Source organism: Schistocerca serialis, chromosome 9 (assembly GCF_023864345.2).
Source record: "Schistocerca serialis cubense isolate TAMUIC-IGC-003099 chromosome 9, iqSchSeri2.2, whole genome shotgun sequence".
Classification (NCBI taxonomy): Eukaryota; Metazoa; Arthropoda; class Insecta; order Orthoptera; family Acrididae; genus Schistocerca; species Schistocerca serialis.
In genome coordinates, this window is record NC_064646.1 from 293,586,239 (window position 1) to 293,607,740 (window position 21,502).

The 21,502-nt window shown below is 39.9% G+C and overlaps 1 protein-coding gene across 1 annotated transcript in view; it reads right to left on the bottom strand.

The window, feature by feature from the left end:
- LOC126419561 (uncharacterized) overlaps positions 1 to 21,502 on the bottom strand; it is a 152,521-nt gene that overhangs the window by 125,060 nt on the left and 5,959 nt on the right. Inside the window, exon 2 of the mRNA XM_050086749.1 lies at positions 18,386 to 18,576. Coding sequence (XP_049942706.1) covers positions 18,386 to 18,576 — 191 coding nt within the window. The remainder of the gene's footprint in view (positions 1 to 18,385; positions 18,577 to 21,502) is intronic.

Below are 21,502 nucleotides of genomic sequence, written 5' to 3' on the forward strand. Positions count from 1 at the left end.
ATGGCAATGACACCCTGATCAGAGAGGTAAGACTGGATTTCGGCCTCAACTACACCGTCGAGCACCACGGGAAGAATTCAAAGTTCTATGGACCTCGACACGAACACGGTAGCTGTGGAGAAGTGAGGCGGCAAGCAGTAGTTGTGTTTGAGAATCAGAAGTAGTCTCCAAAAGCAAAGTGCCATTCCGTAAACGAGAGCAGGATTCCACAGGGTCAGCAACTGCATCAACATCTTTCTGCATAATAAACGGATTCACCGGTTATGCATCAGATGTGTCAGCCTTCAGGAGCGCACAGTGAGGAAGAAGGAAAAGCGAAACCTCAAACGCCGAAGCAGAGGAATGAGAGCAGAAGGGAAACAAACAAAGGAAATGTCAGCGAAAAACAATGGTATGTTGATGCTGGGATAATTCCAGGAGCAGAGAATGTGTGTTAAGGATAACTCCCATCTGTGCAGTTCAGAAAAGCTGGTGGTGGAGTGAAGGATCCAAAGTGTCACCTTCCTAGATGTTGATCGCTTCCTCTCTGATGGCTCCATCTGCACCTCTGTCTACATTAAACCCACCAAACACCAGCAGCACCTGCATTTTTACAGGTGTCATATCTTTCACACCCAGAAATTCCTCCCATATAGCATCGCTATCCAGAGCAGCATATCCGCAGAGACAAAAACTCCTTTGCTCTGTACACTGAGGGTCTCACTGTGGCCTTCACAGACAGGCGCTATCCCCAGACCTAGACTGCAAACACATCTCCTGTGCTATTTCCCCTCACAACCGCAATCTTCCTGCCACTCCCACAAACCAGCCACAAAGGAGTGTCCCCTTCGTCACCCAGTACTACCCTGGACTGGAACAACTGAACCACATCCTTCGCCAGGGCTTTGATTACTTATCATCGTGTCCTGAATTGAGGGGCATCCTATTGAGATACTTCCCACCCCCCAACCCTAAAGTGGTGTTCCATTGCCCACCCAACCTCCACAAATCCTAGTCCATCCCTATGTCTCTCCCAATCCCAACTCCTTTTCACAAGGATCATATCCCTGTGGAAGACCCAGGTGCAAAACCTGCCAAATCGACCCACCCAGCACTTCCTATTCCATTCCTGTCACAGGTTTAACCTACGCCATCAACAGCCGGGCCACTTGTGAAGGCAACCACATCATTTACCAGCTCTGCTGCAATCAATGCACAGCCTTTTTATATTGGTTTTGATTACCAATCAGCTGTCCACCAGGATGAATGGTCACCACCAAACTGTGGCTAAGATCAAAGTAAACCACCCTGTGGCACAACATGCACCTGAACATAACAAATCTGATTTCACTGGCTGCTTCACTATCCGAGCTATCTGGACCCTTCCCTCCACCACCAGCTTTTCAACCCTCCACCCAACAGTTTCCACACCCTCTCTCCTATCATCTCCTCCCAATTCTTGTTTCCCGTCCTGTTTATTTGCAGCCCTCTGCCAATGCATTCGCCCATCTTTCCCCACTCCTCTCCTTTAATGTTCCTATTTTCTCCACATCCCTGCCCCAAAACCTCCTGACGCTATGGCTTTCAGCAGTCTAGTCCCTGCGCACTCCACCGGACAGCAATCGTCCCTCTCCAAACCCATACACTACTATCCCTTCCCCTTCCCCTTCTTCTTCCCCTTCCCCTTCTAATTCCCCCCACCCCCACCCCATATTGCTACTTGCGTCCCATGAGCATTCCAGCCCGAGATGCTGGAGTTGGCAGTCGTGTGGCTGTGTGTCTTTACTGTTGAAGGCTGTGGCTGAAAGCTATATGTGAGTGTCTTTTAATTGTGCCTGTCTGCAACTCAACGTATCTTCTTTATGGTATGTAGCAATCTGTCTTTTCCTACATTGTTAATATTCCCACCTGGAGTTTCCATTGTTTGATATTCTAAAACAAACAATTTCAGGCGTTTATAGCCACTATAACTAACAACAACAATAACAATACTGATGCAACTCAGTCTCCTCTGTTGTGGATGATTACTGGCGTGGTAGATCAAAAGACTATCAAATCAGTCCTGTGATGCAGTAAATGATGCCTCCACTGCACAATGCCTGGCATGCCAAGCATGGTCTTTAAATTTTATGAGGAGGAGAAGCAATGTTACCAGATATCATCCTTGTTACTATGGTAACGGGAAAATCCAGCTGTAAATATTGCTGAGCTGGTGGAACAGCCGTGCCACACAATGACAAGCTCAACTAACTAAATTTGGCTACATTACACCCTCCAACATTAGTCATGGGATGCAGTGAGGCCAATCTATTGTGATATAACAACAATGGTACAAGCTACTACTGTACATGCTACTGTGGGAAAAGTGCCAAATATAACTGCTCTGGACACAGGTGCTATGATGAACTGTAAGATTCGTGAGATCATAAGTGTTCCAACATTCCTTTTACAGAACTGTAAGATTAATGGATCAATTGGTTTCAGATTCTGGCATGTACAAGTGCAGACGCAGGTTCAAGTTGCAACAGATTGCCCATTCCTAACTGAAAGTGGATTAATTGTAATATGTGTACTTGGCATAGAATTCGTAAAGGCAAAGGATGCAATGATTGATTTCTCCTCAGGCAAATGTTTTCTCAATATCGCTGGCTAAAATACTGCTGTTGACTTGTTAGAAAAAATAAAGAATGAGCATGGTAAATACTGCCAAGGGTAAAGGTAAAGTTCATTAGAATGAAAGCTGAATACACCAATAGAACACCTGCCCACTGTAGTTCGGTTGAGAATAATAAAAATGAAATAACGGATAAGATTATAGAGTCTACAACCACAGACTCCTTGCAACAGGCAGAATTAAATGATAAGCTTTTAAAGTATGTACATACTAAAAATAAGATGTTATTAGTACGTACCAATATCAAATGGAAATTCACCTCTATGAAATATACTGTCACGCTACTCCATTGACCAAGTGAGCAGCAGTCATGAATGTAACACAGCAAACACTCAAGTGGAAAATTATAGAACCCTTGATGTCACCATGCTTCTGCCCCATATTAGTGATAATAAACAAAATCATTATTTCTGTTCGCACCAGAACAGAGAATTTAAATGAACAGCTGCAAAGATTTCATAGTGTTAAACACCTTACCAGCATTGATTTGAGAGATTTGCACTGGCAGGTCAGTCTGCCAAATGAATCCATAAAATACACTGCTTTCATATTTGGATGAAGGAGTGACCAGTTCTGTGTATTGCTAATCAGATTCAATTTAAGTTCAGGTGTAGTCATTACCACTTTGGACAGCCTAAGGGTCTGATTTGCTAGACAAAGTAATCTTATACACTAATGATATGAATACAATAGTGGGAAACATTCCACGTGGGAAAAATATATATAAAAACAAAGATGCTGTAACTTACCAAACGACTTACCTCGACGTTGACCTCCATCTGTCCAATGGCCAGCTTCACACATTCGTCCACGTCAAACCCACTAACAAGCAACAGTACCTCCATTTTGACAGCTGCCACCCATTCCGTATCAAACAGTTCCTTCCCTACAGCTTAGGTCTTCGTGGCAAACGAATCTGCTCCAGTCCTGAATCCCTGAACCATTACACCAATAACCTGAAAACAGCTTTCGCATCCCGCAACTACCCTTCCGACCTGGTACAGAAGCAAATAGCTAGAGCCACTTCCTCATCCCCTCAAACCCAGAACCTCTCACAGAAGAACCCCAAAAGTGCCCCACTTGTGACAGGATACTTTCCGGGACTGGATCAGACTGTGAATGTGGCTCTCTAGCAGGGATACGACTTCCTCAATTCCTGCCCTGAAATGAGATCCATCCTTCATGAAATCCTCCCGACTCCACCGAGAGTGTCTTTCTGCCGTCCACCTAACCTCCGTAACCTCTTGGTTCATCCCTATGAAATCCCCAAACCACCTTCCCTACCCTCTGGCTCCTACCCTTGTAACTGCCCCCGGTGTAAGACCTGTCCCATGCACCCTCCCACCACCACCTACTCCAGTCCTGTAACCCGAAAGGTGTACACGATCAAAGGCAGAGCCACGTGTGAAAGCACCCACGTGATTTACCAACTGACCTGGCTACACTGTGAAGCCTTCTATGTGGGAATGACCAGCAACAAACTGTCCATTCACATGAATGGACACAGGCAGACAGTGTTTGTTGGTAATGAGGATCACCCTGTGGCTAAACATGCCTTGGTGCGCAGACAGCACATCTTGGCACAGTGTTACGCCGTCCGGGTTATCTGGATACTTCCCACTGACATCAACCTATCAGAACTCTGGAGATGGGAACTTGCCCTTCAATATATTCTCTCTTCTCGTTACCCACCAGGCGTCAACCTCCGCTAATTTCAAGTTGCCGCCGCTCGTACCTCACCTGTCATTCAACAACATCTTTGTCTCTGTACTTCCGCCTCGACTGACATCTCTGCCCAACCTCTTTGCATTTACATACGTCTGCCTGTGTCTGTATATGTGCGGATGGATATGTGTGTGTGTGCGCGTGAGTGTATACCCGTCCTTTTTCCCCCCCTAAGATAAGTCTCTCCGCTCCCAGGATTGGAATGACTCCTTACCCTCTCCCTTAAAACCCATACCCTTTTGTCTTTCCCTCTCCTTCACTCTTTCCTGATGAAGCAACCTTGGGTTGCGAAAGCTTGAAATTTGTGTGTGTGTTTGTGTGTTTTTTATTGTCTCTATCAACACAGAAACGCTTTCTCATTTGGTAAGTTACACCATCTTTGTTTTTATATATAATCTTATACACTGACATATTGACAGCTAACCCTACATGGGAAGAGCATTTCAATTTACTGGAAAGAACCTCACAAAAATTTTCAGAAACAGAAGTTACAGCAAATCTACAGAAGACAAAATTTTGTAAGAGACAAGTTTAGATTTGTAGGCTATGCAATTTCTTCCATAGTGATAAAACCAGATCTACACAAAAATCAGTGCTATAAGGAATTTTCCTTCTCCAAGAGGTGCAAAACAACTTAAGGCACTTTTTGTATTGTGCTCATTTTTTTCAGATGATTTGTGGGTAATCAACTTTTGAATGGCACAGGTTTGTTGAACCTATTACAGAAAAATGCATTGTAGGGACTGCCAGAAAGATTTTGATTCAATGAAGTATGCTTTAGCCAACTCCGATAGTTTACAACATCTAGACTTGTCCAACGATTTTTGTGTAATTACTGATACCTCAGTCACTTGTTTGGAAGCACGTTTATCTCAATTTATTGAAGAAAATGGCAAGCATGAAATTCATGTTGAAGTTTTGCTAGCAACACACTGCTGGAACGTGAATGAGCCTACTCTTCTACCGAGTTGAAAACCCTATCTGTAGTTTGGGCCTTTAAGAAGTTCAGTTACTATATTTATGGTAAAGGTGTATTCTATGACCATCAAGCACTAAGGTTTCTTATGTCGTGTAAACTACCCTATGCACATTTGGTGTGTTGGTCAATTTTTACAAAGCCACAATTCCGAAACAATACATTTTTCTGAAAGAGACTATATACTAGTAGATGCCTTAACACATTTACCACCAGGTTTACCTGAGTGTTCAGAAGATACAGAACTAACCACAGATTATCAAGTATTGATAATTAAAGGCAGTAATTACAAGTAGTTTTTCTGATATATATACATGTAAAAATATGGTTGATTTGTAGAATGCCAACCTGTGTTGGTGGAAAGTTGAAACACTGACTTCACGAAATCCTACTGAAAAATTAAACCACCATTACAAAATACATAATGAGATTACGTCCGACAAACAAGACGTATAATATGACACATGGTGTGTTTGCATTCCAGCTGCATGCGAGGATGTCTTAATTTCATGTATCATGCAGGTGGGGCATTACAGTGTAACAAAATATACAAAAAAGATAAATCTGTATTGCCATTTTCCCAACAGGAGGAGGTGTATACAACAGCTACTTAAAACATGTGTCATACATCAGTAAGCAATACTGTCAACCAAAGCAGTTGTAGAGAGCTACATCCTGCCTTGCCAAAAAAACTATTACAAATCATTTTAACTGATATTGCCAAACCTTTGCCTTCAGCTAGAGGTGGAGTTAAATATGCAGTAACATTTTTCTTTTTGAAATATATTAAAACTGTATGCCACAAGGTCTACCACAGGAGGTCCAATCATTAAAAGAACTATAAATGATTATATACCTACAGTTGGCAAGCTTGCTGCCTTGCTGTCTGACAACACATCAACTTTCAATAGGCACATACAGGAACATTTATTCATGATCACCTGATTAAACTAATACTAATAACAAGACATCAGACAGAGAGTAACCCCATGGGACAATTTTCTGTAAATTCAATAGATTTATCTGCACATGTGTTGCTAACCAGCAAACATGTTGGACTGAATATCTGGAACTGTCTGAACAAATAGTAAATAATCTGCACATATACACCACTCCATATACACCAGCTGAGCTTCTGAACAACATAAAAGAACATAATAAATGGATAGATCCTCTTCCTTGCCTCCCTAGAAAGGAGTGTTCCTGGGAGAAAAAAAAAGACAAACCCTGATCACTCTTACATAACAAGAACAATTACGGAAAAGCCAGCATGACAGGGAACTACAATGATATCAGGTATGTGAAAAAATATTATTGAAAACTCATCCTAAATCTTGACTATTACGCATGGTGACTACAAAATTGTCAGTATTCCTCACAAATGACGTTAACTGTTGGCCTAACCTAGAACCTACAAGATAAAAGGAAGGTACACTCACCATGACCTTAAAAAAAAATCTTCAGTGTTGATCTTATTTGTCATTCAATGTTTGTAATGAATATAAATGAATAACTGACTGCGTTTTAGTAAGTAGTATAACTTGTGATTCATGTAAAAGCATTGTAATATTGTGTTTGCAATGGAATACACATAACTTGAAGATGTTTATGTAAGTAATGCTGCTGATGTAACCGTGTGCATTGTGGCCAGGAACAGGTAGCATGAACTTTGCGCTGTGCTGGAGCTGTCCCTTTAGCTCAGTGAGACGACGCAATGCCATGGGGAGCAGATACGCAGACTCTTCAGTGTTAGAGTTGGGTTCATGCCAAACTTACTCAACTTGGTGCAAGAGCCATTCACAAAACTGTCTTTGTTGAATGCAGTCTTCTGGCTGCTGGTGTCAATTTGACATATAATGATATGGCTGCAGTTCCTCGTTGTGCAACACTTCTAAACCAATCTTTGAGATACCTTGAACTGCCTTGTAATATCATGTGTGCTTCACTGACATGATTAGTAAATGGTTTCAAGAATCATGTCCTCTGTTTGTGGAGTACGTCTACCGTCCACAAGCAATGGACAGAGGTTATCCAAGGGCTACACTTAATTATGATTCATATGGAAGCAGCATAACTAATCCTCTGATTATCTAACTGATGAAATCTTTCATGTGTCTTTCAACAGTTAAACTGACTGGAAAAAATCGGTTAGCAACGAAATGATTGCAAGCCATGGGCATGTAATCATTTTCACATTTCTAGATCTATAACACAGCTCTACAAAATAAAATTTTTTTTTCGTTGCCAGGGAAGTTTGAACGAAAATGGGAAATTGTTATGATACTCATTTCGAGTATATTTGTACTTTTTCCAAATTGGCTCTGGTTTTTGAGATATAGGTTATTTGTGGAAATGAGAGTTTCATGTGGATAATATCGACTGCAGGGTCCATATATGGTGTAATATATTTGCTACCTGTTTTTTAATTAGTGATATTGTACTATCTTTATTAAACAATTGTGCTCAGGGAGTGCATCTGTGTGGTTGAGGATTACATCATGCAAACATCACACTGTCAGCATGTGTTCAGTCCTGTTGTGCGGTGCGTGTGTTGAAGATATTGAGGGTTGTGCAGATTTGAATTCGGCGGTACTCGACATTCATTTGTTGGCCGAGGTAATCCCCGCAACAGCCGATAGGTAGCGTTCAGTGTAAACAAGAAAAATGGCGATGGTCGAAAGTCACACACATGTGCAGTGCAGCTTCAAGGAGATAGAACCTTTTCATCGTGACGTAGCAAATAAGAGGTGAGTATTCATTTCACACAAAACAATTAATGATGTTTGTTGGATGTGATTGACATGCAAATACAAGAAAGTTCTGCATAATATGTAGTATTTGTGCAATTTTGTTTTAGGAAAACATGAGTTCTTCACGCCGTCTTTGCGTGAACCATACAGATGAGTTCTGCTACATTTGTGGTGAATACGTTCTTCAAAAGAACAGGAAGAATATCACTCCTTTTGTGAAGGAAGCGTATCTGGCATATTTCGGAATTAAACTTGGAGATCAAGACAAGGCGTGGGCACCCCATAAAGTTTGTAAATGCTGTGTGGAGTGCTTACGGCAGTGGACAAAACGAAAAAGGAAAAGCTTAAACTTCGGAGTGCCTATGGTATGGCGAGAGCAGAAGAACCATACAGATGATTGCTATTTTTGCATTGTTAATGTGAAAGGTTTTAATAGGTTCAAAAAACGAAAGTGGGAATATCCCGATTTGGAGTCAGCAAGAAGACCGGTGGTGCACAGCAACGATGTTCCTGTACCAACCTTCACAACATTACCCACGCTAACATCATCAGATGACGATGTGCACAGCGAGGAATGGACAAGTAGTGGTTCGGAATATGAAGGACGTGAGACACAACCCCAGCAGTTCGACCAGAAGGAGCTCAGTGACTTGATACGAGAACTCAATCTTTCAAAGCAAGCATCAGAACTCTTAGCATCCAGGCTTAAGGAAAAGAACTGTCTTCATCCAAGTGTTAAAATAACAGCTTACCGGACGAGAGAAGAAAACCTTCTTCCATACTTCAACCAAGAAGAGGTTATGGTGTATTGCAGCAATATACCTGGACTTTTACTTGAATTGGGGCTGCCGGAATATAGACCAGAGGACTGGCGTCTCTTCATAGACAGTTCCACTAGAAGTTTAAAATGTGTTCTCCTACACAATGGCAATCGTTACGCATCTATTCCAATTGCCCACTCAACAAAACTTTCTGAAGCATATGCTAACATCAAGATGGTTCTGCAGAAAATTCAGTATATGCAGCACCAGTGGTTGATTTGTGTTGATTTGAAAATGGTGAACTTCTTGCTTGGACAACAAAGTGGATACACAAAGCACCCATGTTTTATCTGCATGTGGGATAGTAGGGCAAAGCACGAACATTGGAAGCAGAAAACATGGCCTCCAAGGGAACATATGGCTGTTGGTGAAGCAAACATCATTAATGAACCTCTGGTTTGTAGGGACAAGATTGTTCTTCCACCATTACATATTAAGTTAGGACTAATGAAGCAATTCACCAAAGCTTTAGACAGAAATGGTAATTGCTTCACATACATCTGCAATACGTTCCCTGGACTCAGTAGTGAAAAACTTAAGGCAGGAATATTTGATGATCCTCAAATTCGCAGGCTCATCAACGACACCAATTTTACAAGTGTCATGACTGTCACTGAAGCGTCGGCCTGGAACAGTTTTGTCGCTGTTGTAAAATGTTTTTTGGGCAATCATAAAGCTCCCAATTACGAGGAACTGGTCAAAAACATGCTCACTAACTTTCAAAACTTAGGAGCTAACATGAGCATAAAATTGCACTTCCTTCACAGCCACTTGGATCGATTTCCTCGTAATCTAGGTGATTTCAGTGAGGAACAAGGAGAGCGGTTCCATCAAGATATGAAAGGAATAGAGGAAAGATATAAAGGAAGATGGGACAGGCATATGATGGCAGATTATTGCTGGATTCTGCAACGTGACTGTTCTGAAGAGACCTATAAAAGGAAAGCGTGCAGGAAGCGGTTCGTCATGGACGGAAAATGATATACTTATAGAGAAACTTTTCAATTATGTTTTATACGTGGACAAATGCCTATCAGGTTTTCATAGAAGCTATTTATAAAGATTATTTTCTTTTTTCATTGTAGTTTGTAGCGCTCGAGTTCAGTATTAGCAATTTTTTCTAATTTTTTGAATAAATCGTGCATTATCTCAAAAACTAGAGCCAAACTGCATAAATGGTTGCTATACTCGTCCTCAGCACCACTAACCCATCCTAAAGCCACTCAAATATCCTTGGCAAGAAAATGAGTGTTGACCAGTGTAAGTTGAGCCTACAAGCCATGTTTTCAGTTAAGTCTGATCATTACTGCGTTTACCATTCAAGTCACTTCTTTACACTGAAACCTAACACAAGACACAGTTTTGTGTCACCAAGCTTGCCACTTTTCAACAACAGCTTCTGAGCCTGATGCTTTAGCTTCACAAAGAGAACAGGTATTTAATTAGTTTAAAGTGGTACATGCCACAGGAGATTTTTCAATTGTTTCGACTCATTAATTCTAAATCCTATATCACTAATGTGATGTAACTTTCTTTCCTGAGAATTTTATTTTCTTGTTTTAAAGCATTTTTAAAAAATCCTCAACGGTACAAGGGTGGCAGCATTACAGTGTGTATTAGCTGGATCTACAAGTACTGATGAACTGACAAGAGGTATAGAATTCTCCATCAAAAGAGATGGTAACAAAAACTGAAGTGCAAAATCCGATCTTTTTAAACACACAAATGTGATGGAATGAATCCAAGATCAAGCTAGATAAAAGTTGCTCAATGTCTTTCAATTATCAAAATCCAAATTACCAAGAGGGCTAAATCTCTTTGTAGAAACACATGAGTAAACTTTTTACGTATCTAGTCACCAGCTAAAAGAAACTTAATGAAAAAATCTGCAGACTCCTCATCAGATGTTAAACTACTGTATGTTCTGAGAAAAATAAATCATTATTCACTGCAAGGCTTGCAGTCAAAAACTATTCACTAGATGAAGATTTATGAGGTGTGCGAGATAAGTAATGAGCCTGACAACACTGCAAGCAATCTGGCAACACTGTATTGTTCTACTTATGTAGACCAGTGGGTTCATCCCTTCCAGATGCTCAGCCCCAGTTTCAGCTCTGTACAGCCATCACACGATTTTTGAGTGTGCCGTGAGTGAAGTTGTGTTTTTGTTGTGTGTTACGAAAATGGAACACCAAAATTTAGAGTAACATTACGCCATCTAGTTTTGTGTTAAACTAAAGAAATCCACAAGTGTGACCTTTGAAGAGTTGGAATCGATCCATGCGAAACATTCCTTATCAAGAGCAGAAGTTTTTCACCGACACAAAGCATTTTTGGAAAGCCGAGAACACAACAAAGATGAACCTCACTCAGGGAGACTTTCAACTTCAAAAAATGACAAACAAATTGAATTTGTGCATGCTGTTGTGAGATCAGACCAACGTTTAACAATAAGGGTGACTGTCAATCAAGTGTTTTACAATGATGTCCCTGAAAGTTTCAGGAAAAGGGTGACTCTTAGTCACATTTTGCATTGCAAACAAGTGGATACTGAATCATGACAATGCCCCAAGTCACGTGGCCATTTCAATCACAGAATTTTTTAATTTCAAAAGGCTTTCCTGTTGTTCCACAGCACACCCCTCTCCCCTCCCCTCTCCCCCTCCCCCCCCCCCCCCCCACCTGGTCCGAGTCCTTGTGGTTTCCTTTTTTCAAACTGAAAAATGTCTCAAAAGAGTTCATTTTGGGACTCTGGAGGACACTGAAAAGAATGTGGCCGACTCGATAAAGGCACTAACAGTTGCAACACCTATATAATCTGCATACAACATGCTGTGGCTTGCGAGTGTTTTAAAACATTACGGCCCAGGTTCACATAAATCAAATTACATTACAATTCCTATTACCCAAAAACTACAGATACAAGGAGGAAGGGGAGGCAGGGAGAAGGGGGGGAGGGGGGATGATGATGATGATTATTTGTGGTGGAGGGCACTAAACAGCAAGGTCATCAGCGCCCTTGCAGTAATGTTAGACTGAAGGTGATTTTCGCAACCTATGGAGGAAAATCAAGAAACTGGAAAACTACATGTGATCCCACCACAGGCAATGTAAAGCAGCCCCAAGAGGGTGAGGCTCAGAAAAGCCTGTAATAAAACCCCAGCGTGACACAGTGGGATAACTAAAATCAATTATGGATAAAATACCTGTAAAGATGCTGTTAAAAAGCGACAAATAACCGTGGCTGGATGACGACCTAGAAATAATACGTGACCCAACCACTCGGTGACACATTAAGATCTCACACCAAGGATTGTGGGAAGAATTCCGGACACCACACAAAATATTAAGACACGAACAGCACTCACCTCGTTATCAGTTAAAATAGGGGCAACATCATGAAGACAGAGTGCAGAGAACAGAAAATCAGAAGAATATAAAGAAAAGGAGGAGGAATGATGGTGGTGATAACTGTACTAGTAGACATAGTAATAGTAGTGGGGGGGGGGGGGGGTAAGTTAGAAAATGAGGGAGATGTTGCCATTGTATTACTGTACTCACAAATAAGAAGATAAATTACATTATATGATTACCTGGTGCGCTGTAGAAATCCTTGAAATAATGTACAGTTTTAGAATACATAAATAACTAAATACAGAAAAATGTTGTAATGTTCCAGTTACCTTAGGTTGAGTCTACAATGTACCATCATCAAAGCATGAGATATAAACAAAGGCACCACACTGATTCAATTTAGAACAGAAAACAACTGTTAAAGATAACGGAGAAATATGACATAAAATAACTACTTGCAGACAATAACAGATAATTTTGACAATATGTACTAACTATTGTTTGAAGTCATAGAACATCTGTTGATAGATTTTTACTCGGTTTCAGCAAGAAGTAGTGCAAGAGAACACAAATTCTAATAACACTACAGCTTGCATAGTCAGGTTCTCAGAAACAGTGTGTGTGTCTAAAAGAACATGTCATTTAATGGTTAAGTGATAAATTTCCAGAGCATGGCGCCAAAGGTCTCGGGTTCAATCCCCGGTCAGTCCTCAGATTTTTATCTGTCACTTTTCACCTCCAGCAATGTTTGTTAACGTGAAAAATGTCAAGTTGCACTGTGGTTCAAAAACCTTATTTTAATACATCTGCCAAATGAAATGATCATCCTGCAGCTCAGACACAATAGGAACCTGATACCTGAACTGGCAAACACCTTTGTTGTGTGGAGTTGCAGGCCAAGGTGCAGCACAGAGTGTTCACTCAGCCTCAATTGTATCCCCAAAGAGGTATCGGACCAGTAGCAGACTCAGACCCTTATTGGCTGGCAGGATGAAAGAAGACATTTGAAAATTTAACGGCAGAGATGATACGTCCACAGGTTGTCAATACTTAAAGGATGAGACACAACTTGCCATGCAAGGAAATACCTCCTAGCAACCACTTTCTTGGCAGTTATGTATGGTCACTCTGCCATGAGAGCATACAACATTTAGAAAAGATCTTGCAAAACAATTTGATTGGACATAAAAATAACATGAGCTACAGAAAGTACATAAATGAACCACTCCTTCTGAAGTTCACTATTTGTAATGCAAAATTTTTTATACAGGCTCAGCTGTATATGTTACATATCACATGCAGTTAAATTTTAAAAGAGATATCTAAATATGTACTTTTTGCTATGTAACATTGTACTACAGACTTTAAAGTGACTAACTTATGTCATTTTAATAAAAAAAAAAGTCATTTAACATCCACTGTAGAATAAAGGTCTCTTCTAGCAACAAAGTAACGCCATAACACAATAAAATTTGAGACAGAAAACAACAAATCAAGAAAATAAAGAAAACTATTCAAGTGAGTTTTGTAATACAACAGTTACTCATGGAATGAATCTTTTTATGGTGATATTTTCTCAGATGCTAATGTCAATAATGTCAAATATGAAAGATAAAATAGTATTAATGAATCAGCAACCATCATCTTATCACTGACAGTAGTTTCAAAAAAATTTAAGAGCACACACAGTATAGTCTATACATACTTGGTACCGAGAAAAATATTCTCAGCAGCAAAAAGTTTGCAATCTGATGTTTACTCGGTGCATTTCTAACTTTTAGTGTTCACCCATGTCATGTCTGAAATTCTTTACAATATTTTGGAAAAGAGACTCAACCCTTTATATGTGGCATGTCAAATTCAATAAATTAGAATTCATTGTAATACAAAGATTTTGCATCATGCATCATACAAAAGCAGTGAATTGTAAACGCAACAGATCAAGACTCATACCTATTCTGCACACCGGTTCCTTGTCAAAGAGCAACAAAAGGAACAATAAATTTGATGCCATGACATAGGGTATACCACAAATTTTTATTTTTGGTCCTCTGTTGTCCTTGAAATATATAAATGATCTTCCACTTTCATAGAAAATATAAATTTTCTGTATTTGACAGTTGATCTATTTTCTTGTTATTTATGCTGGTGATGGCCACAAGTTGCAGTTTTCTTGGATTTTTATGTTTTTATTGCAGTTGTTTTCTTCCACAGTTTATCTTTTTTCTGGTTTCCCCATTACCTTCACCGTGAAGACCTGCACCAAGTAACTTTTGGTTTTGATTCTGACAAACTGCATAATTAATGCTGGTGCAAGCACAAGTGTTTCAGAAGAAACACTGCGAACAACAGGAATCTGTTGCAGACAACCTCTATGTGGTCCCATGTTGGCCCTGTAACAACTGCAATTTATAATTGCAGTGGGCATGGAATCACCGAGACTGAACAGTCAATCAATGAAAACATGTCACCTGGTCAGATGAATCACATTTTCAGCTGCACCTGGTCAGTGGCAGTGTCCAGATATTCCATCATCCAGCAAACAGTTGCTCGAAACATGCACTGTCCCAATGGACACAGGCTGGTGAGGGCATTATTATCCTAGGGGTGACATTCACTTGGGCTTCCGTGCGACCTGTGGTGGTCATCAAAAGCAACACGGTAAAAAAAGGAAGGCAACAGTTTAATGCCCTGCCGACAATGAGCTCAGTAGAGATGAAGTACAAGCCCAGATCAGGGAAGACTGGGGATGGAAATCAGGTGTGTCCTTTCAAAGAAACCAGGCTGGCATTTGACTTAAATGATTTAAGGAAATCATGGAATGACTAATTCTGGATGGCCAGATGTAAATTGGACCCACCGTCCTCCCAAATGCGAGTCCAGTGTGATAACCACTGTGCCACCTCACTTGGTGGCACCACAACATCTGTGGATTGACCAAATGAACATTATTGGAAACCATCTGCATTCCTTCAAGCTTGATATCTTCCCCAATGATGAACGCATCTTCCAACAGCATACTGTTTGCATCAAAAGGTCAGACTGACACTGTTGTGGTTTGACCAGCTTGACTGTGTAGAGCACAGGCTAGTAATGTACGAAAATTATGTGACCTGTGCATACATACCTGGTACCCCATAACTCCAGAAATCTATCAAGGACTTGTTGAACTCATGCCGCACAGAATTGCTAATGTATTGCAATCCAAATGCGGACCAACGCACTAGTAAACGGATGGTCACAAAATTTTGGCTCATGTGTGGTGGATCAGTGACCAGAAACCCTTTACGGCAATGGGAGAAAACAAAGCAAATGTCCTCATCACATGTACAGGAGCCCTGATAACATTCACTAACACACTGCTTATAAAAGTGGCTTAACTACCATTGTACCTACATTGTTAGTACACGAGTGCCAAGTATCTCCTGAATCTGAGGTTTGTTGGGAAAAAAATAATGAATAACAAAGCCTTGATAATAACCACTGCAACTCTTATGGGAAGGTACTAAATGAATAAACAAGTGTCATCTGTAATGAAGGAGTACTGAGAACTTTAATAAAATTACAAGAACACAATAAAATTAACCCTGCTGCCATGTTACAAGGTGTCTTATTCCCATATATAGACATATAGAGAAATCTCTATTTTAGCTCCGAGGCAGGAGCAAAAATGAAACGTTAACGGAATATTTAATTCAGAGGTCAGATGTCTGCAAGATAACTACGGATGGGTAACAAACAGGATGCTAAGAAAGCATGTTAAGCATATTTTGATACAGCAACAAATACCTTTGGCAATTATACACCAAGATGAGTGTTACCACAGTCCAGATAGTCAAGGTAGCTATGCGTATGGGCAAAATTGGTCACTATAAGCTACTAGCATCGGATTTTGTATCCAAATATCCTCAATATCTCGTAGCCAGCTAGGAAGATGAATGGATCCCAATGTCACGAATAAGAGGCAGCCAGTATCCTCAGATACACCCACATATTCCGGTAAAGCACTGGAGTAAATGTAAAAAGTGCTCCAAAAAGTAATCTAACTCAGTAGCAAACTGAAGTTTAACCGCCAAACATCTGTACAATATATACTTGTCTTCAACAGTACTGTGTGAATGTGGTGCTGAAGAAGAGCTAAATCACTTTTCGTTACAGTGAAACTCTGATAAAATAACGGAGCTGCTAACAGACTTGGATGGACAGAGGATAACAACTTCATAAGAAATTTATAAATTACTCTAAAACATTGTTACTAAAAATTTTATTATTAAAATTTTATTACTAAAACTGAATGTCTTTGTAATGTTCTGATTAGCATTCTATTCACTGTTTGCAATAAGTAGTAGAAATTACTGTAACTAATGTTTTGTATGACATGTTACCTATAGGTGTACTTACAGATTTTAAGTATTAACCCAATGACTAATGAAAACAGTAGCAACAAAAATTGTAACACAAATTTAAGACTAGTAAAAATTATATTTCAAACTGCAACTCAAATATAACCTGTGAGTGCCTATATGTGTAAACTTTCGAAACCAATAATAATAAAAAAGGAAAAAACTTAAGCTAAATGTAAAATATCATCATCTGATTCTAGTACATCACTATTAATTTGCATAGTTTTCTTTTGGGAGAGAGGATTACCCACTTTTGAAGTCAGCTCATTCTCCTCTTTGCTCAAAATTTAATCCATTTTAATCCTCGTGACAATTTTATTACTTTTTTTTTTAATGTGAACATTTTAGTTAGAATTTAACATGACTGTTGCTGATAACAAATTAAACCAATTTACTGTTACCAGTCACTATTTATTTGCATGATACATTTTGGAGGTTCCATCAACAAGTGGATTTGTACAGCATGTATGTGTTGAGTTATGACTTTGGGGTTACATGTGTGATGATGATGATGATGATGATGATGATTGGTTTGTGGGACGCTCAATTGTGCAGTCGTCAGTGCCTGTACAAAGTCCCAATTGTTACACAGTCCAGATTTTTACACAGTCCAATCTAGCCACTGTCACAAATGATGATGATGGAGAAATGATGAGGACAACATAAACACCCAGTCCCCAGACAGAGAAAATCCCCAACACAGCCAGGAATCGAACCCAGGACCCTGTGATCCAGAGGCAGCAACGCTAGCCACTAGACCACGAGTTGCAGACATTTTGTGTGATTGTGTATGCCAACAACCAATGGAAACAGTTCCACATGTTACACCAAAGACATAACACAACACATCCACACCACACTCATCTACAAAAATCTACCTGATGAAAATTTTATACCTCCAAAACATTACGTGCATAAAAATAAATAGTGACTAGTAACAGTGAACTCGTCGTTTCATTTGATATTTATTACATTCTTTGATATAAATAAAATAGAAAGAAACATTCCACATGGGAAAAATATATTAAAAACAAAGATTCCATGACTTACCAAACGGGAAAGCGCTGGTAGGTAGGCTCAATAAAAAAACACACACACAAAATTTCAAGCTTTCGCAACCCATGGTTGCTTCGTCAGGAAAGAGGGAAGGAGAGGGAAAGATGAAAGGATGTGGGTTTTAAGGGAGAGGGTAAGGAGTCATTCCAATCCCGGGAGCGGAAAGACTTACCTTAGGGAGAAAAAAGGACAGGTATACACTCGCACACACACACATATCCATCCATTCTTTTACAGAGCGGAGGTAAGGCTACACAATCTACAGTTTTTTTTACACCTGGTGTTGCCTTATTACAGCATTGGTCCAGTTTCAAGAACTGTCTCATTCTGAAAAGATTCTTTATACAATTATACACATTCCTTTTGTGATACTTTTGCTAGAGCTTTTCATTCATGCTAAAGCACAAACATCTCCTGCTATCTTTTGAGATTAGAAGGTGAGGAAACTAGGGAAAAGGATTTATGCCATCAAATATTTAGGACACCAAACAAAATTTACCTTCCAAACTTGCCTGCTTCGACTTTTTAATTAAAGACAGTAAAGTACAGAACATTACAAACCAAATATTGTTAGTACAAAATCACTTTTACTGTGATATAACAAGAGTAACACAAGATGTTAAATTAAATGTTACATTCAGACTTACTCTTTCCTGAGTTCTTCAATAACTCTATCCTTGCGCTTTAATTCATTATTGGCGGTCTTGAGCAGAGACGAAATATTTTCGTGTAACTGGCGATTCTCTTCCTTCAGTTTCAAATTTTCTTCTGCTGTTTCATGCCACTGCTTCTCTAGATGTCGAATACGATCTTGTAATTCTTTATTGGCATTTTCAAGCTGAAAGTGTTACAGTCATCAGAGTTGCTGTAATTCATGGCCAACTGTTAACATGGACCTTTGATGTCAGAAGAGAATAACCAGTACGAGACAACAAACAGCATTAGTAATTATGTAATACAAAATACAATACTCATGGGATTATAAACTAACTGGAATACGAACTGGAGAAACTTATATTTTGATCTGTCTCACCAAAATGGATATTTTTCATAATTTATGCAAGATATAATTACACTATGTACATCAAAATATTCTGAGATGTAATAAAATGTTTCAAAAGTTCTCTTTGATTACTTCTAAAGAAAAATGTATAAAATGTGGAGGATATGTAGGTAAATGGTGGATTATATCATGACTGAAGTAATGACAAAGATGAGTTCAGATGTAGTTCTAATAATATGCATTAAAAATGGAGCAAATATTGTTACCACACAAAAGTAACATGAATAATGCAGAGCTGTTTCAGCAATGGGTAACTGATATTCTTGTTTCCTTTTCTTCCTCAAGGGGGTCAACAGAGATGTCCGATTCCACATGTCTGCTTTGACCCAAGATGTAAGGGTGTTGTAGTGTGTGACGTCATGATGGCACGGTGTTTAGTTTACGAGTTGGTTGTGTTAGCAGATTTCATCTTGTTGGGTTATGGTGCAGAGTTTAGTTTAAATTGGTTGTGTTTGTAGATGTCGTCTTGTTGCAGTGGTCCACTTGTGGCGAATGTGTGTATGCTTCGAGTGTTATGTGGTGTATTGGGTTCATCTGAGCGCTGTTGGTCGCAGTGGGAATTATTTTGGATTGCCTATGATTTGATGGATTGCCTGTGATTAAAGCACTGAAATTGGTTTCAGTGAGTTACCCCTTTTTATCCCCCCATGGCTGCGATGTCGACTGGTGTTATTGGTTTGCTGTTTGTCGTGTGGTAAGGCGTTCAATTTATTTTGTGGCTTCTTTTATTAGGTATGGATATGACTGTAAAATATAACAGTTCAAGGTTGCTTGCTGAGATGGTGGAGGGGCTGATGTGTCTCATAAAATTTCTGCAGGGAGAATATGCAGTTGGCGACAGTTCTGGCGTCTCGGACCAGGGACTGTTATATGTGGCGGTGTCGAAGGGATAACCTTTGGCGCTCCATTTGGCGCAGTAACCGGTTTGAGAAGTTTAGGTTGGCCATGAGAGAGATTGTTTTGCTGACTTATTATTTTGTTATAGATCCTCTACCAGTTTTTGCCGGCATTAGACTGGAGGGAGTGAGAGGACGGTTATAGATTGGTTTTCTTTTTGTACAGAAGTGTGTTCAGAATATGTAAAGTATAGGAACAACTTGGGTGAGCTGTGGGTGGTGGTCGAGATAGATGAATTGTAATTTGGAAAGAGAAAATATGGGAGGGGTAAGTCTCTGGATGGTTTATGGGTGTGGGGGGCCTTTATTTCACAGGATGGGTATGCAGATTGTGTTTTCTGGGTTTTAGAGGGGCATATGAAGAGTGAACTGGTGGGGTTAATTGAAGAGTATATAGAGGCGGCGCGTACAGTACTGTCAGATGGTTTTTTGTCATATAGGGGTGTTGAGGAAGAGGAATTTAGATCATTTAGTTGCAAATCATAGTTTAGAGTTCAAAAATTATGAAACTGGGGCATGTGCTAAACCATAGAGAGGTTTTGGGGGGAGGGAGGGCACTTAAATCAGTCATAGGGAGGGGGAAGAGGCGCTCTTCTAACCTGCAACCTCCTTTAGATGAGTACTGCTGGAAGAAGAGCGTCCCTGGGGAGTATTGCATTTTTCGCATTTTTCTTTAGGGCGGTTAGTAAAATGTGTGTGTGTGAGTGAGTGTGTGGGGGGGGAGGGGGGGGGTGTTATGATTATGTTGTGGATGATCTGTTTTGTTGCAGTTGTTTTTGAGTTGTAGTGTGAGATTGAATTTCGTTTATTTTGTGGTTTTTATTTGTTGGGGGATTTTTGTTTTTGGGGGAGGGTGAAGTTTGGGTGGGGATGGGGGATTTGGGTTTGGGGTTGGTAGGTTGTGGGTGGGTTGGGAGTTTTTTTTGGTTGTGTTTTGTTTGTGTGTGTGTGCGTGGAGGGGGGGGGGGGGGCTGTGTTTTATTGGGGTGGCTAACCTAGTGTGTAGCGATGGAATTTTTTCATGGTAAGTAGTCATTCTTTTGGGTCTATTGTTCGCAAGTTGTGACGTTTTGTGGGGTTTTTCATGTGTTGTTGGTTCTGTGTTATTTATCTTAGGTGTAGGCGTTTGATTTTTTGGTACTGTCACCTGTGGTTGACCTATGTAGCTTAAGGGAAGTATCTGATTCCAGTTTATGTAGTTGTAGATGTGTTTTGGTATCATGAGTTGTTGCTGACTTATATAGGTCAAGGGAAGTGTCCGATTCCAAGAGTGTGCTGTCGTAGCTCTAAGTGTTTTGGTATCGGCAATTGTAGTTGACCTATATAGGTCAAGAGGAGTGTTCAATTTCAGATTTGTTGTTTAAGGTATTGGTTTTGTGGTATCGATAGTTGCAATCTCATTATAAATTTTGTAGTTGTTGGTTTTTATTTTGTGGTACTGACAATTGCAGTTGAGCCATCTAGGTGAAGGGAAGTGACCGATTACTGTAGACATTGTGACTGCAGCAGAATGTAGGAATTTTGTGTTGTTTTTATTTCGTCATTTTGTGTGGTTTGGGATTGTGGTGCATGATTTTATATATCTATTTTTAGTTTGTCCCCATCCAAAAAACCCCAATCTCTTGTGATGGTCCCGTTAGTTTGATTATGTTTTTGGAGAGAGAGGCGTTTATTGTTTTTATATGTATTTTCATGTAGTGACATCATGTGAGACATTGAAAATGGTAGTTTCTGCCATACTGATAATGTCATGAGTCAAAGCAGACGGGTGGAATTGGACACTTCCATAGTCCCCCTCAAGGTAA